Source organism: Saimiri boliviensis, chromosome 1 (assembly GCF_048565385.1).
Source record: "Saimiri boliviensis isolate mSaiBol1 chromosome 1, mSaiBol1.pri, whole genome shotgun sequence".
In the NCBI taxonomy this organism is placed as follows: domain Eukaryota; kingdom Metazoa; phylum Chordata; class Mammalia; order Primates; family Cebidae; genus Saimiri; species Saimiri boliviensis.
This window is the reverse complement of record NC_133449.1, coordinates 234,068,148-234,085,693: the sequence shown is the minus strand read 5'-3', so window position 1 is coordinate 234,085,693 and position 17,546 is coordinate 234,068,148. Positions and strand designations below refer to the sequence as shown.

The following is a 17,546-nucleotide window of genomic DNA, read 5'->3' as shown; positions in this document are numbered from 1 at the left end:
ACCTGCCCTGTGACCCTGACTATGAGGGCTTCCATCTGAGAGTGAGAGTCTGCGTAGAATGGTCCATCAGAAAAAAATCGAAGCTGAGAAAAGAATGAGACAGCACAGGGAAAGGGCAATGTGTACTGGCCACATCATAGGAGTTCCAGCATGATAGGCCATAGAGAAATTTCAGAAGAGTCTTAGAAAACTGCTCTCCAGAGACTGAGTTTTAAACACTTGCCAGAGAATGGCAGCGCTAACCAGTCAGTAATTAGTTACCACCAAGAACTCCAGGGTCCCATTGCCTTACCTCTCCTTCCTTAAGGGTAGTAAGACAAAAATAAAGGCATCATGATTATTCAATGTATTGGTTATAACAGAATAAAATTAAAATCTGGGACTGGTGGGAAGAAGTTCCTAATTTTAGAGGCATTCAAAAAAAATTTAAAAAGGCTGATGAATTTTTACTATACAGAATTGAAATTGTATATATTTAAACAAAAACTGACACACATTACAAAGAAAAAGACAAGTGGCTGAAAAAGTATTTGCAGCAGTTACTGGAAAAGGGGTAAATAACTGCATTATATAAATAGGATCCACTTGATGAATAAACGAAGAATATAAACAATCAGTTCTTAAAATAGGGAATAAAACTAATGAAAAAGTACCACTAAAAAGCAACATGACAAATGAAAATATAAGGCATATTTTTCTTATTAAACTAGTAAGGTTATTTAAAATGAAACCGGTGCTACCAGCAGTGTATACAAAGACACTAACGTGTACACTGCTAGCAGTACCAGTATTTTCACTTCCAAAGTGAAAATTAGCACTATATATATAAAATAGAATTTATCAATGTAAATCAAGACTTTAAAATGCTTATATAATTTGATCCAATAGTTACAATTCTGTTAATCTTTCCTAAGATGATAATAAGTCCAGAAAAAGCTACATATCGTAGAAGAACAGCAAAAACTTCGAAATCATCCAAATGTTCAACAAAAAGGGAAAAATTTAGGAAACTGGAACATTTATCGAACACTAAGAATGAAGACTATGGGAAAAAAAGAATGCAAAAATACCACATCTAGCATGATCCAAACTATGTTTTTAACAGTTTTATTGAGATCTAATTGTATTACTGTGTTCTTAGACAAAAAAAAAAAAAAAAATGTGGGGAGGGGGACTTGGAAATAAAACAAAATATTGTGGCGGGACAGTAGCTAATTTGAGCATTTTTCTCTTTGTTATTTCTCAAAGTATATCTGTATGTCTTTCATAATGAAAAAACTATAGACTTGGAATAATCATCTTGGATGCAAAAGACATTACAAGTAGTAAATAAAATAAATATACCAACTGCATATTTTTGTTGCAGGTATGAATTATTTAATATTAGTTTCCTCAAAACATAACATGTACCACATTAGGTCAGAATGAAAAGTAGAATTTTAAAAGAGATGATTTTTTTTTTTTAAAGGCTATACAAACATGAGTTAGGACAAGAGATAAACAGTTATATCCTGCTATACAAAAGGTTGATGAGTTACTTTACTTTTAGCTACTACTTTTTATTTTTTTGAGACAGAGTCTTGCTCTGTCACCCAGGGTGGAGTGCAGTGGCACAATTTCGGCTCACTGCAACCTCCACCTCCCAGGTTCAAGCAATTGTCCTGCCTTAGCCTCCCGAGCAGCTGGGACTACAGGTGCATGCCACCACGCCTGGCTAATTTTTTGTATTTTTTTTTAGTGGACATGGGGTTTCACCATGTTGCCCAGGCTGGTGGTAAACTCCTGAGCTCAGGCAATCTGCCCGCCTCAGCCTCCCAAAGTGCTAAGATTACAGGCTTGAGCCATGGCACCCAGCCTTAGCTACTACTTTTAACTAACTTACATTTACATCTGAACTTATAAGGAACTACTTTCCACTTCATAAATCATAACTCTAAAAATATATATGTGAGTCATCAAGGGCTTGCACATATTCACTGAAGTTTGAGAAATTAAGATTATTAGGTCAGGGATCAGAGTCTAATTTTCTATTTTGAATCTTTAGTGTTTTGAAAACAGGAAGATATCTTTGCAGTAAGACATCCATCTGTTATATGTGCTCTTCTGAAAGCATGAGGATGTTGTGTCACTGCTACACCACCTTCCGCTGCACTATTTCTGATCTACTTTTAAGGATTACCATAGCTGGGTGAAGCTGACAAGCCACAGGGTAACATAATCTCATTTCCCGTCACAATCTTACATTTTCTGTCATAGGATTATCTAAACATATCACTGGTAGTAGCTTATCTCTGATGATGGTTCTGAATGTCTCTCAAATTACTCATGCAACACTTTGCATCTAGAATTATTTTTATCTGACAACAAACTACTAGTTTGCATTATGTTAAAATAAGTCTTTTAACTATCATTAAAAGTCTACTTTAGACTTACTTTTTAAGTCTACTTTTAATGATATTAACAATTCCTAGCACTTTAAATCCTCTTGCGTAAAAATAGACCACTTTTTCCGCCATTGTAAGCTTTGAAATAAACATGAACCTTAAGAAGAAGATGACCTTGGATATCTGAAAATATACTTGAGTATGAGTCTATATTTACCTGCATCTTCAGGGTTTCTTATTTCAAACTCTAATAAATTTTCTTGTTTTTCTTCTATATCTTGTAGAATGGCACTGAGGGTCTGATGCTATCAGATAAAAATATTTGAAACTTCATTACGAAAGGGTAGATATGCTCTCTGATATGCCGTTGACAAACACAGAGTAAATAAAATACTAAAGAAAGTATTCCTAAAAATGCTCATTCCTCTTTATGCTCTAAATACACTCATACTTTGTATAAGCTTAACTATATAAATGCTGCAGATTTGAACAAAAGCAAACAAATATATTTTCAATTATATAGATCTCCTGGAAAATAGAATGTAAAAGTAGCAATTATATAATAAATCATAATTTCTCACTAACTTCTGTTGAAATTATAGGTGTAAGAGAAAAAGTAAACAAATCAGCACATAATATTGAAAGCACATATATATATCAAGTTCACTTTAAGGCCATATGATTCTCAATGTATATAATTAAAATCTTATACATAATCTTAGAAATACAAAACACAATGCTTTCAAAAACTCACAAAGGGGACTTAATACCACTCTTACATGCCCTTGTCTATACTAATCTTCCTGCCTGGAATGCTTTCAATTCACTCTGCTCTGATCCTTCTCTTTCCTATAAAAGTGAATTGTGGAGTGGGCTCTGGAACCACACATCCAGGGTGTAAATCCTGGCTTCACCTCTTCCTATCTGGGTGACTCCAGCAAGTTACTTATCCTCTCTGTGCCTGAATTGTATAACACATTAAAATGCTAAGGACAATTTCAGCACAAAGTAAGAACTCCCTAAATAGTGAATATTATCATATAAAACCCATCTCATACAGGAAATTTCTGACCTATCTAATCCATGCTGGCTTCCCTTTTCTCAGAACTAAGAATTTCAGTGCTACATAATTTAACACTAATATAATAATGTCTTATATATTATATTTCCCCATCAAGACAATGAGATCTTGTAGGCAGGAGCATGCCTTTTCTATTTGTATATGGTTTGACCTTGTAGGATCATAGCTATTGCTCCATTAACAATGACTTACGGATTGACTCATATTACCTATCCTTTAATATATCCTCAATACACATTCATTTCTAAAACATGTAGGTCCTCTAAGCCTCTGAAGTATGCTGCCCTGAAATTTTACTTTGATGCCAATAAAAGATATTAAAAAAGTATGTAACAAAATCATCTACTTATTTGGTAAAGCAGTCTTTCTTCTGTCATTTATTAAATGCATCACAGTGAAACTATAAAATACAAATATAAAAAACGAGCAAAAAAAAAAAAAAAAAACCCACTAAGGTTTACCGCTTTATACAGTGAATGATTTACGGTTATAAAAGCAAACAAAAGGCCAGAACTTGTGCCCAGGCTAAGCTCTATCCACAGATAAGGATAAAGAAAACATCTTTTGGTGCCAACTTACCTTTCTGCTTTGCTCATATTGTGGATGCACTCAGTCTTAGACTCCATGGGCCAAGACTTATCCAAAATAATGTTTCATTGAGGATGCTACCTTGGTTAAGATTTTGTGTCTATTTAAGCTTTGTGTTTTTGTCAAACTAAGAACATCCATCAATCAATGTATATTTTATTAAGCAACTGCTATGTTCTTTTTTCAAAAGCTACCTTCACATGGTGGGTTTCAAAGCAAATTATATTTCTATAAACCATATGGCATCGAGGACAGCTAAACCAGGCTGCTTAATCCTCTTCTCTGTTTGGATTCCAGAATCTTTCTACATCCTGTATCTCCTAGACACTTATAAAAGCGAGTGAAGACACATTTATGACAGTGGCAGTGTCTACGGACAAGAAGTAGCCAAAGAACTCAAACTAGGTTTAAAGGACAGCAACTACTCTATAGTTCTGTATTCAAAGCAGATTAATTAAAAGTTAACCACACAGCATAACTTCTGGGCCCATTCTGTTAGCTGTCTTATCTTTTATAATAAAAAATTTCAATCCTTATATCATTAAAATAGACAGTACTGCCATTAGCCAATAACTAACTGGCTAGCTCAAAGAATGGCATTTTCTGAGATAAAAAAATGAAGTAATTTTAACTTTACTCACTGCAGAAAGGCTTTCTCTTGATCTTTCTTGGTATGAGAGGGAAGGTGAATCAACAGGATTGCCATCATCACAAAAACACTGTTTATGTCTTTTAGACCGAACAGCAGGAATTTTTTCTTTAAAAAGTAAAATTAGAAAATATAATAAGAATGTGTAAAAACATAGCTTCCTTTTTCAGTTTTAATGTGATGGGGATAGGAAGAATACATCAACTCTACAAATATAACATCTTAAACAGCACTGATCATCATCATTGACTATTTATGGCTAACATTTACTGAGCACTTGTCACATGCTGGGTGCCAAAAACTTTCCATAAATCATCTTATTTAATCTTCATATGAACCTGTAAAGTAGGTGGTTTATTATGTCTATTTTACAGAAGAGGAAAGTGATGCTGAGAGAGGTTCAGGAAGTTGCCCAATTTCATAGCTAGAACTGAAACCAGATCTCATCTGACTCCAAAGTCCATGTTCTTAAGCACTAAGACTTGACTAATTACCTCTGTAAAGTTCTCTTGGACCCTACTCCTATTCTGGATTCCCTTTCTCTGTATTATAATTGTACCCTATATTCTTCATCCTTCTCGGGTACCTGATCAAGGAAACAAGAAACAAAAGATATTTGAGAATAGATCTATCACTTTATAATAGATTTATCAACAACTCCAAATGCAAGGCTTCCTTGATAAGCTGAGCAATCTAAATCATGGGAACTTTCAGGTATAGCTGTGAAGAGGGAGAGTGAAATGGCTGGGCCTCTAAGAAAGGCCTTGAGTTGACCCTATGGACTTACTATATGGTAACAGGCAATGAAATGATGAAATCTGTATCACTCTTGACCTTGACCTATCCATGATCTAGCCCACTGGTGAAATATAATACAACGAATATCCTTCACCCTGACCAATTATATCAGTAATTCTTCTTTGAAAATCAACAGTTGGTAAGCATGTTGGTAGGCTAGGGGAGAAGTGTGTGACACAGTTGCTTTCCCCAGCATTCTCTCTCATGGCAAGAATATAAATATATTCCTGAGTATCTTCTTCTATGAGTCAAGGTTTGAGCATGAGGGAAAAGGAAGAACAATTTCCTCACCTTAATACTTAATAAAATATAAAGTATTGCTAAAAATGGTTCATAAAATTTTGCCTGATTGTACATTTCCTTGAAATATTCTTTTTACTGTTATATATATTATACATATACAAGTATTTTTCCTTTAACAAATTAGTATACTAGAATACTAGATTCTTTAAAAATTGGCATTAATCCAATTGATGTATGAATCATTACAAATTTTGAAGTGAGGAAATCTTAGTCACAAAATCTTCATCATAATGTCACCTTTTTCCAGCCCTACTACAAATAAACTGATCTGCATGGCTTCAATTATATCTCTATCTCAAACCCAATGTTAGGGAGATTTATGTTTGTTTGATGAATGCTATAGGTTTCATTTCAACATCTAATAGGATCACATAATCTATAAATTAAACCATATTTTAAAATGCTAATTTTTAAAAATAAATAATGACTTTTTAAGAGTTTAATGAAAGTAGAACACATCTATCCCACTTATGAAACAATTTATACAACAAATCAGAAGATTTTCCTAAGCAGAGATATATCTCTATATAAAATAGCAGCAATATTGACATACATACCATTGACTATACCATCACTCTCATCTCTATTATTGGTCTGAATAGCACTATAAGATTTCAGTAATTCTTTCATTGTTTCATCATCTGCTTCATCCAAAGCACTCTTCCTCTTTTTATCTTTTTGATTAGGGTTTGCTCCATTCTGTAGTAGAATCTTAGCTGCCTACAAAGCATTTTTTCAAAGTTATCTCTACAGATACCAAAGATGAATAATTTGTTTTCATCACAAAACACCACTACCAAACATTAAAAGCTATCAAAAGAAAGTTTTCAAACTCAGGTAAAGAAAATTTTTTATTAAAATTGATATGCCTACTGCAAACTAATCCAATTTGAACTTATTCGTCCTTACAAGAGAACTAAACACAATGACATAAAAGTACAATATGCTGCCTTCATTGCAGTAAGAAGAAGGCATAGGGAGGTTCAGTGCTAGATCAGTACTGCCCAAAATTTTCTATGATAATAAAATGTTCTATATCTGCTCTGTCCAATAAGGTAACCAATAGTTACATGTGGCTTTTGAGCATCTGAAATGTGGGTAATGCGACTGAAGAAATTTTTAATTTTATTTAACTAATTTAAATTTTAATAGCAAAAGTAGCTAGTAGCTACCATACCGGGCAGCAGAGATCCAGATGTTGTGCAGATTAAGCCACTTTCATGTTAATGTGGAATTTCTGACACTTGGATTTAATCTATCTCTCTAATACAGACTCCTGTCCTTCCACAAACTGCTGGAGGATAGGGTAGAAAAGTGGGGTAAGAGTTGCTTCAGGGCTATATTATAAACTATATTATAAATTTTTATTAGACATAGTTGAATAACATTTTAGTTGGACTATATTTTATGTACAATACTTGTTCAGAAGCTTTTATAAACTAGCCTAGAAGCCTAAAACCCATTCTAATATTCTTCACATGGAAATATGTGCCCCAAATGACAAACTTTAAAAAAAAAATTTCAACTTTTATTTTAGATTCAAATGACACACGTGCAGGTTTACTACATGAATATATTGCATGGGGTATGAATCATCCCATCACCCATGTAGTAAGCACAGTACTCAACAGAGAGTTTTTCAACTCTTGCCCTCCTCCCTCTCTCCCCTGTCTAGTAGTCTCAGTATCTATTATTCCCATCTTTATGATATGACATCACATGTACCCAATGTTTCGCTCCCACTTATAAGTGAGAACATGTGGTATTTGATTTTCTGTTCCTGCATTAATCTGCTCAAAATAATGGTCTCCAGCTGCATTCATGTTGCTACAAAGGACATGATTTTGTTCTTCTTTATGGCTGCATAGTATTCCATAATATATGTGTACCACATTTTATTTATCCAATTCACCACTGATGGGCACCTTGGCTGATTTAATGTCTTTGCTATTGTGAATAGTGCTTCAATTAGCACACAAATGCATGTCTTTTTGGTAGAACAATTTATTTACCTTTGGGTATATACCCAGTAATGGAATTGCTAGGTTGAATGGTAGTTCCAAGTTCTCTGAGAAATCTCCAAACTGTTTTCCACAGTAGTTGAACTAATTTACATTCCTACCAATAGTGTACAAGTGTTCTCTTTCCTCCACAACCTTACCAGCATCTCTTATTTCTTGACTTTTAAATAACAGCCATTCTGACTGGTGTGAGATGATATCTCATTGTGGCTTTGATTTGTACTTCTCTGAGGATTAGAGGTATTGAACATTTTTTTCATATGTTTGTTGGCCACTTGTATACTAAATGACAAACTTCACTGAATATTAAAGATAGAGGGAAACTTAGAAACCCCATCATTTTAGATAAAAGGAAACTAAGGTCAAAGAGTATGTGATATTTTGGGGAGAAAAAAATTCCTAATATAAATAAGGTTGCTCTGAGTAACTCTTAAATTGTGTATTAGAAATAAATCTATAATTGATCTAAATGAAGAATGGTTACTAATTAGATTCTGGTATAACTCAGCCAGAACAGTGGTTCATGCCTTTAATCCCAGCACTTTGGGAGGCTGAGGCAAAAAATTACTTGAGCCCAGGAATTTGAGACCAGTCTGTGCAACATAGTGAGACCTCTTCTCTATAAAAAATTAAAAAATTATCTGGGTATAGTGGTACACACTTCTAGTCCCAGCTACTTGGGAGGTTGAGGCTAGAGGATCACTTGAGCCCAGGAGTTCGTGGCTTCAGTGAGCCAAAATAGTGCCACTGTACACCAGCCTGGGTGACAGGGCTAGACCTTGTAAAATTAGTAAAATTAGTAAAAAACACACTTGCAAGAGGCAAGCAAGTGACTCACCACTAAAAAATCTAGTTAGGAAAAGATGGTCATGATTTTGTTAAAATGGAGATATACTATATGCCAGTGGATAACATATTTAAAAAAAAATCTTTCTGCTTATGTCCAAGGATAAAGAGGCAAAGAAATTTAGGAGCAAATGGGCCAGTAGAAATTATTAAGGATAACCTTAGTTGTTCTACAAGTGTAGAGGTAGCATAGCATAAAGAAAAACAAAACTGAACCAAATCACAAAGACACAGAAGAAAAAAAAATGAAGCAACAAAGAATCCATAAAACAACTAGTAATAACATCATGACAGGAAGAAAATCACATGTATCAATATTAACCTTAAATGTAAGTGAATTAAATACTCCACTTAAAAGATATAGATAGGCAGAATGGATTTTAAAAATGAACCAACTATATGCTGCATACAAGAAACTCAACTTACTGGTAAAGACACATAGACTAAAGATAAAGGGTGTGGTGGTTCATACCTGTAATCCCAGCACGTTGGGAGGCTGAGGCAGGAGGATCATGAGGTTAGGAGTTCAAGACCAGCCTGACCAACATGGTGAAAGCCCATCTCTACTAAAAATACAAACATTAGCCAGGTATGGTGGTGTGCACCTGTAATCCCAGCTACTCAGGAGGGTGAGGCAGGAGAATTGTCTGAACCTGGGAGGTGGAGGTTACAGTGAGCCGAGATCATGCCACTGCACTCCAGCCTGAATGACAGTGCAAGACCCCATCTCAAAAGACCAAAAAAAAAGATAAAGGAGTGGAAAATGATATTCCGTGCAAATGAAAACCAAAAGCAAGTAGAAGTAGCTATACTTATAACAAATTAAACCAACTTTGAATCAAAAACAGTAAAAAAAAAAAAAAAAAAAAAAAGACAAAGGTCATTACCTAATGATAAAGAATGATATCAATTCAACGAAATGATATAACAATATTAAATACATATGTATTCAACACTGGAGCACCCAGATTCATAAAACAAATGTTACTAAAAGTAAAGAAAGATATAGACAGCAATATAATAATATTGGGAGACTTGAACACCCCAGTCACAGCACTAGACAGATCACTGAGAGAGAAAATCAAGAAAGAAACACAGGAGTTAAATTGGACTTTAGATAAACCAAATGGACCTAGCAGACACTAATAGAACATTCTATCCAACATCTTAGAATATACATTCTTCTCATTAGCACATGAAACACTCTCCCAAATAGACCATATGTTAGGTCACAAAACTAGTCTCAAAAATTTGAAAAAAATTGAAATCACATCAAGTATTTTCTCAGAACACAATGGAATAAAACTAGAAATCAACATCAAGAGGAATTCTCAGAACTATACAATTACAAGAAATTAACACACTAGTGAATAATCTTTGGGTCAATGACACAATTAAGAAAGAATTTTTTAAAAATTGAAACAAATGAAAATAGACAGAATATACAAAAACCTCTGGGATACAGCCAAAGCAGTTCTAAAAGGGAGGTTTACAGCATCAAATGCCTGCATCAAAACAACAACAACAACAACAACAACAAATAGAAAGATTACAAATTAACACCCTAACATTGTACTTCCAGGAACTAGAAAAACAAGAAAAAAAAAAAACCCCAAAGCTAGCAGAAGAAAATAAATAACAAAGATCAGAGTAAAATGAAATGATATGAAGACCAAATTAAACAAAAAGATTAGTGAATTGAAAACTCAGTTATTTTTTTTGTTTGTTTGTTTGTTTTTCTTTTTTTATTGCATTTTAGGTTTTGGGGTACATGTGATGAACATGCAAGATTGTTGCATAGGTACACACATGGCAGTGTGGTTTGCTGTCTTCCATCCCCTCACCTGTATCTGTCATTTCTGCCCATGTTATCTCTTCCCACCTCCCCACCCCCCTGTCCCTCCTCCATTTCCCCCCAACGGACCCCAATGTGTAGTGTTCCCCACCCTGTGTCCATGTGTTCTCATTGTTCAACACCCACCTATGAGTGAGAATATACGGTGTTTGATTTTCTGCTCTTGTGTCAGTTTGCTGAGAATGATGGTTTCCAGGTTCATCCATGTCCCTACAAAGGATGTGAACTCATCGTTTTTGATGGCTGCGTAATATTCCATGGTGTATATGTACCACATTTTCCCTATCCAGTCTATCATGGTTGGGCATTTGGGTTGGTTCCAGGTCTTTGCTATTGTAAACAGTGCTGCAATGAACATTCGTGTGCACATGTCCTTATAGTAGAATGATTTATAATCCTTTGGATATATACCCAGTAATGGGATTGCTGGGTCAAATGGGATTTCTATTTTTAGGTCCTTGAGGAATCGCCACACTGTCTTCCACAATGGTTGAATTAATTTACATTCCCACCAACAGTGTAAAAGTGTTCCTATTTCTCCACATTCTCTCCAGCATCTGTTGTTTCCAGATTTTTTAATGATCGCCATTCTAACTGGTGGGAGATGGTATCTCAATGTGGTTTTGATTTGCATTTCTCTGATGTTGTATTCCTAGGTATTTTATTCTCTTTGTAGCAATTGTGAATGGCAGTTCGTTCTTGATTTGGCTCTCTTTAAGGCTATTACTGGTGTATAGGAATGCTTGTGATTTTTGCACGTTGATTTTGTATCCTGAGACTTTGCTGAAGTTGTTTATCAGTTTCAGGAGATTTTGGGCTGAGATGATGGGGTCTTCCAGATATACAATCATGTCATCTGCAAAGAGAGACAATTTGATTTCCTCCTTTCCAATTTGGATACCCTTTATTTCTTTTTCTTGCCTGATTGCTCTGGCTAGAACTTCCAGTACTATATTGAATAGGAGTGGTGAGAGAGGGCATCCTTGTCTAGTGCCAGATTTCAAAGGGAATGCTTCCAGTTTTTGCCCATTCAGTATGATATTGGCTGTTGGTTTGTCATAAATAGCTTTTATTGTTTTGAGATACGTTCCGTCAATACCTAGTTTATTGAGGGTTTTTAGCATAAAGGGTTGTTGAATTTTGTCAAAAGCCTTCTCTGCATCAATTGAAATAATCATGTGGTTTTTGTCTTTGGTTCTGTTTATGTGGTGAATTACGTTTATGGACTTGCCTATGTTGAACCAGCCTTGCATCCCCGGGATGAATCCTACTTGACCATGGTGGATGAGCTTTTTGATATGCTGTTGCAATCGGTTTGCCAGTATTTTATTGAAGATTTTTGCATCTATGTTCATCATGGATATTGGCCTGAAATTTTCTTTTCTTGTTGAGTCTCTGCCGGGTTTTGGTATCAGGATGATTTTTGTCTCATAGAATGATTTGGGAAGGATTCCCTCTTTTTGGATTGTCTGGAATAGTTTCAGAAGGAATGGTATCAGCTCCTCTCTGTATGTCTGGCAGAATTCAGCTGTGAACCCATCTGGACCTGGGCTTTTTTTGGGTGGTAGGCTCTTTATTGCTGCCTCGACTTCAGACCATGTTATTGGTCTATTCAGGGTTTCGGCTTCTTCCAGGTTTAGGCTTGGGAGGATGCAGGTGTCCAGGAATTTATCCATTTCTTCCAGGTTTACTAGTTTATGTGCATAGAGTTGTTTTTAATAATCTCTGATGATGGTTTGGATTTCTGTGGAATCTGTGTTGATATCCCCTTTATCGTTTTTTATTGCATCAATTTGGTTATTCTCTCTTTTCTTTTTTGTTAATCTGGCTAGTGGTCTGTCTATTTTGTTGATCTTTTCAAAAAACCAGCTCCTGGATTTATTGATTTTTTTGAAGAGTTTTTTGTGTCTCTATTTCCTTCAGTTCTGCTCTGATCTTAGTTATTTCCTGTCTTCTGCTAGGTTTTGAGTTTTTTAAATCTTGCTCCTCTAGCTCTTTCAATTTTGATGATAGCGTGTCGATTTTAGATCTCTCCTTTCTTCTCATGTGGGCACCCATTGCTATATATTTTCCTCTAGAGACCGCTTTAAATGTGTCCCAGAGATTCTGGTATGTTGTGTCTTCGTTCTCATTGGTTCGAAGAACATCTTTATTTCTGCCTTCATTTCATTGTTTATCCAGTCAACATTCAAGAGCAAGTTGTTCAGTTTCCATGAAGCTGTGCGGTTCTGAGTTAGTTTCTGCATTCTGAGTTCTAACTCGATTGCACTGTGGTCTGAGAGACTGTTTGTTATGATTTCCGTTCTTTTCCATTTGCTGAGGAGTGATTTATTGCCAATTATGTGGTCAATTTTAGAGTAGGTGTGATGTGGTGCTGAGAAGAATGTATATTCTGTGGATTTGTGGTGGAGAGTTCTGTAAATGTCCATTAGGTTTGCTTGTTCCAGGTCTGAGTTCAGGTCCTGGATATCCTTGTTGATTTTCTGTCTGGTTGATCTGTCTAATATTGACAATGGGGTGTTAAAGTCTCCCACTATTATTGTGTGGGAGTCTAAGTCTCTTTGTAAGTCATTAAGAACTTGCCTTATGTATCTGGGTGCTCCTGTATTGGGTGCATATATATTTAGGATCGTTAGCTCTTCTTGTTGCAGTGATCCTTTTACCATTATCTAATGTCCTTCTTTGTCTCTTTTGATCTTTGTTGCTTTAAAGTCTATTTTATCAGAGGTGAGAATTGCAACTTCTGCTTTTTTTTTGCTCTCCATTTGCTTGGTAGATCTTCCTCCATCCCTTTATTTTGAGCCTTTGTTTATCCTTGCATGTAAGATGGGTTTCCTGGATACAGCACACTGATGGGTTTTGGCTTTTTATCCAATTTGCCAGTCTGTGTCTTTTGATTGGGGCATTTAGTCCATTGACATTTAGAGATAGTATTGTTATGTGTGAATTTGATCCTGTCATTTTGATGCTACCTGGCTGTTTTGTTGGTTAGTTGATGCAGCTTCTTGATTGTGTTGATGCTCTTTTACCATTTGGTGTGTTTTTGGAGTGGCTGGTACTGGTTGTTCCTTTATAGGTGTAGAGCCTCTTTCAGGAGTTCTTGTAGTACAGATTTGGTGGTGATGAAATCTCCGAGTGCTTGCTTGTTCACAAAGGATTTTATTTTTCCATCACTTATGAAGCTTAGTTTGGCTGGATAGGAGATTCTGGGTTGAAAGTTCTTTTCTTTATGGATGTTGAATATTGGCCCCCAATCTCTTCTGGCTTGTAGGGTTTCTGCTGAGAGATCTGCTGTGAGTCTAATGGGCTTCCCTTTGTGGGTAACCCGACCTTTCTCTCTGGCTGCCCTTAGCATTTTCTCTTTCATTTCAACCCTGGTGAATCTGACGATTATGTGCCTTGGGGTTGCTCTTCTTGAGGAATATCTTTGTGGTGTTCTCTGTATTTCCTGTATTTGAATATTGGCCTGCCTTGCTAGGTTGGGGAAGTTTTCCAGGATAACATCCTGAAGAGTATTTTCCAGCTTGGATTCATTCTCTTCATCACATTCAGGTACACCTATCAGACGTAGATTGGGTCTTTTCACATAGTCCCACATTTCTTGAAGATTTTGTTCATTCCTTTTTGCACTTTTTTCTCTGTTCTTGCCTTCTCTTTTTATTTCATTGAGTTGATCTTCGACCTCTGATATCCTTTCTTCTGCTTGGTCAATTCGGCTGTTGAAGCTTGTGCATGTTTCACGAAGTTCTCGTGTTGTGTTTTTCAGCTCCATCAATTCACTTATAATCCTGTCTATGCTGTCCATTCTCGTTAGCAGTTCATCCAATCTTTTTTCAAGGTTCCTATTTTCTTTACGTTGAGTTAGAATATGTTCTTTTGGCTCACTGTAGTTTCTTACTACCCACCTTCTGAAGTCTGATTCTGTCATTTCATCACCCTCCTTCTCCATCCAGTCTGGTTCCCTTGCTGGTGAGGAGTTGTGATCCCTTTTAGGAGGAGAGGTGTTCTGGTTTCGGGAGTTTTCATCCTTTTTCCACTGGTTTCTTCCCATTTTTGTGTTTATCCACCTGTTGTCTTTCTAATTACTGTCTTTCAGATTGGGTCTCTGAGTGAGCTTCTAGTTCGTGGATGCTGAAGTTACTTCTTTTTTTTTAAGCTTTCCTTCTAACAGTCTGGCCCCTCTGCTGTAGGACTGTTGAGGTCCTCTCCAGGCCCTGCTTGCCTGGGGGTCACCTGCAGCAGCTGCAGAACAGTAAGGGTTGCTGCCAGTTTCCTCTTTTGCTATCTTTGTCCCAGAAGGATGCTCGCCTACTGTCAGTTCGTTCTCTCCTTTATGAGGTGTGTCTTTGGATCTATGGAGGTCAGGGAGCTACTTGAGGAGACAGTCTATCTTTTATTGGGGCTTAAGTCCTGAGTTGTGTGCTCCGTTGTTCATTCAGAGCTGCTGGGCAGGTATGTTTAGGTCTGCTGCAGCTGAACTCATAAAGCACTTTTTGTTCCCAGGTGCTCTTATCCTAGGGAGTTGGAGCTTTATGAGTTTCCGTTGCACTACTGCCTTTTTTGATTTTTCTTTCAGGTCTGACCCGCCCAGCTAGCAGCAGGCCTAGCCACTGCCTGCCCGCAGGGGCTTTGCTGAGCTGCTGTGGGCTCCGCCCAGCTGCCCTGAGCTCTTTCCTGCAGTCCTGTTTACATGGCCGTAGTTAGAACTGTCTCTGCAATGGTGGCCCCGCCTCTATTATGGCGGACTCTCTCTGTTGTGGCAGGTTGCCTCAGCAACAGTGGGTTGCCTCGGCAACGGGGGCCTGCCTCCATAGCGGTGGAGAGTCTCAGTAATGGCGGAAGCCCCTCCCCTACCGAGCCCGATGGTACCCGTTCAGCTGTGCTTGGTTTGAAGGGCTCAACCCAGAGGGTTTCCAATTACTGTTTTTGTTTTTGTTGTTGTTTGGGGTGGAGGGGTGGGACCAACTGAGCCTGATCACCTGGCTCCCTGACTCAGAGTCTTTTCTTTTAAGTTGAACGACCCCGCGTTCTGGTCCCTTGTTGAAAAGGCGCCGGGATCTCCCGTGCTGCAACTCACTGGAAAACTCAGTTCTTTGAAAAGACAAACAAGTTGATAAATTGCTATACAGACTAACCAAAAAGAAAGAATATCTAAATAAACATAAGAAATGAAGAAAACATTGTATCTGATAACACAGAAATACAAAAGATCATCAGACACTACCATACACTCACAAACTAGAAAACCTAGAGGAAATGGATAAATTCCTGGAAATATAGAATCTCATAAAAGACTGAACCATGAAGAACTAGATGCCCTGAAAAGACCAATAACAAAAGTTCTCCACACACACAAAAGCCTAGGTCAAGATGTACTCACAAATTCTACCGAACATACAAAGAAGAACTGGTTCTAATTTTTTTGAAACTGTTCCCAAAAAACTGAGCAGGAGAGAATCCTCCCTAGCTCACTCCATGAAGCCAGTATTACTCTGACACCAAAATCTGACAAGAGCACAAACAAACAAACAAACAAAAACTATACACCAATATCCCTGGTGAAGATAGATGCAAAAGCCTCAACAAAATCCTAGCACACTGAATCCACCAGCACATCAAAAACATAACACACCATGACCAAGTGGGTTGTATTCCAGGGATGCAAGGATGACTCAACATATACAACATATAGAAGGATGGCTTAAATAAATGTGATTCATTACATAAACAAAATTAAAGACAAAAATTACATAACCATTTCAATAGATGTAGAAAAAGGATTTGATGACATTGAACATCCCCTCATGATAAAAGCTCTCAATAAACTAGCAATAGCAGGAAAAACATACCTCAAAATAATAAAGGCCATATGCAACAAACCTATGGCCAATATCACATTGAATGGGGAAGAGTTGGAAACAATTCCCCTAAGAACTGGAATAAGATAAGAGTATGCACTTTCACCACTCCTATTCAATTTAGTGCTGGAAGTCCTAGCCAGAGCAATCAGGCAAAAGAAAGAAATAAAAGGCAACCAAGTTAAAAGAGGAAGTCAAATTATTTTGTTCACTGACAATATGATCTTAAACCTAGAAAACCCTAAAGGGTCCTCCAAAAAATACTTAGGCTTGATAATTGAATTCAGTAAGGTTTCAGAATACAAAATGAACATTCAGAAATGAGTGTCATTTCTGTACACCAATAACAATCAAGCTGAAAACCAAATCAAGAAGGTAATCCCATTTACAATAGCTAAAAAAATAAAACAAAATACCTAGGAATATAGTTAACCAAGGAGGTGAAAGAAGAAAAACTACAAAACACTGATGAAAGAAATTGCAGGTGACACAAACTAATTGAAAAACACTTCATGTTCATGAATCAGAAGAATTAATATAATAAAAATGAGAATACCGCCAAAACAATCTACAGATTCAATGTAATTTCTATCAAAATGCCAACATTATTTTTCACAGAATGAGAAAAAAAATCCTAAAATTCATATGAAACAACAACTACAACAACAGCAACAGCCTGAATAGCAGAAGCAATCCTAAGCAAATAGAACAAAGCTAGAGAGAGCACATTTCTTGACCTCAAATTATACTGCAAGGCTATAATAATCAAAACAGCATGGTACTGGCATAAAAACAGACACCTACATCAATGTAAAAGAACAGAGAATCCAGAAATATATAACCCAGTTATATCTATAGCCAACTGATCTTTGACAATGCTGACAAGAACATACACTGGGGAAAAGACATCTTTTTCAATAAACGGTGTTGGGGAAATTGGATTGCCATATGTAGAAGAATGAACCTGAACCCTTGTCTCTCATCATATAAAAAATCAGATAAAGACAAGGACATCTTTGTGATATGAAATGGTAAAATTCATTCAATTTGTGATATGAAACGGTAAAAATTCTGTTAGAAAACCTAGGGAAAACTCTTCTTAACATTTGTCTAGGCAAAGAATTCATGATAAGACCTTGAAAACATAAGCAACAAAAACAAAA

The 17,546-nt window shown here is 36.4% G+C and overlaps 1 protein-coding gene across 1 annotated transcript in view; it reads right to left on the bottom strand.

Annotated features, from left to right (window-relative positions):
* Nucleotides 1-17,546, bottom strand: part of ANKRD31 (ankyrin repeat domain 31) — a 188,008-nt gene that overhangs the window by 48,502 nt on the left and 121,960 nt on the right. The window contains exons 18-20 of the mRNA XM_074384703.1: nucleotides 6,361-6,523; nucleotides 4,695-4,810; nucleotides 2,602-2,689 (exon numbers count right to left, since the gene is read on the bottom strand). Of these exons, the coding sequence (XP_074240804.1) occupies nucleotides 2,602-2,689; nucleotides 4,695-4,810; nucleotides 6,361-6,523 (367 nt within the window). The remainder of the gene's footprint in view (nucleotides 1-2,601; nucleotides 2,690-4,694; nucleotides 4,811-6,360; nucleotides 6,524-17,546) is intronic.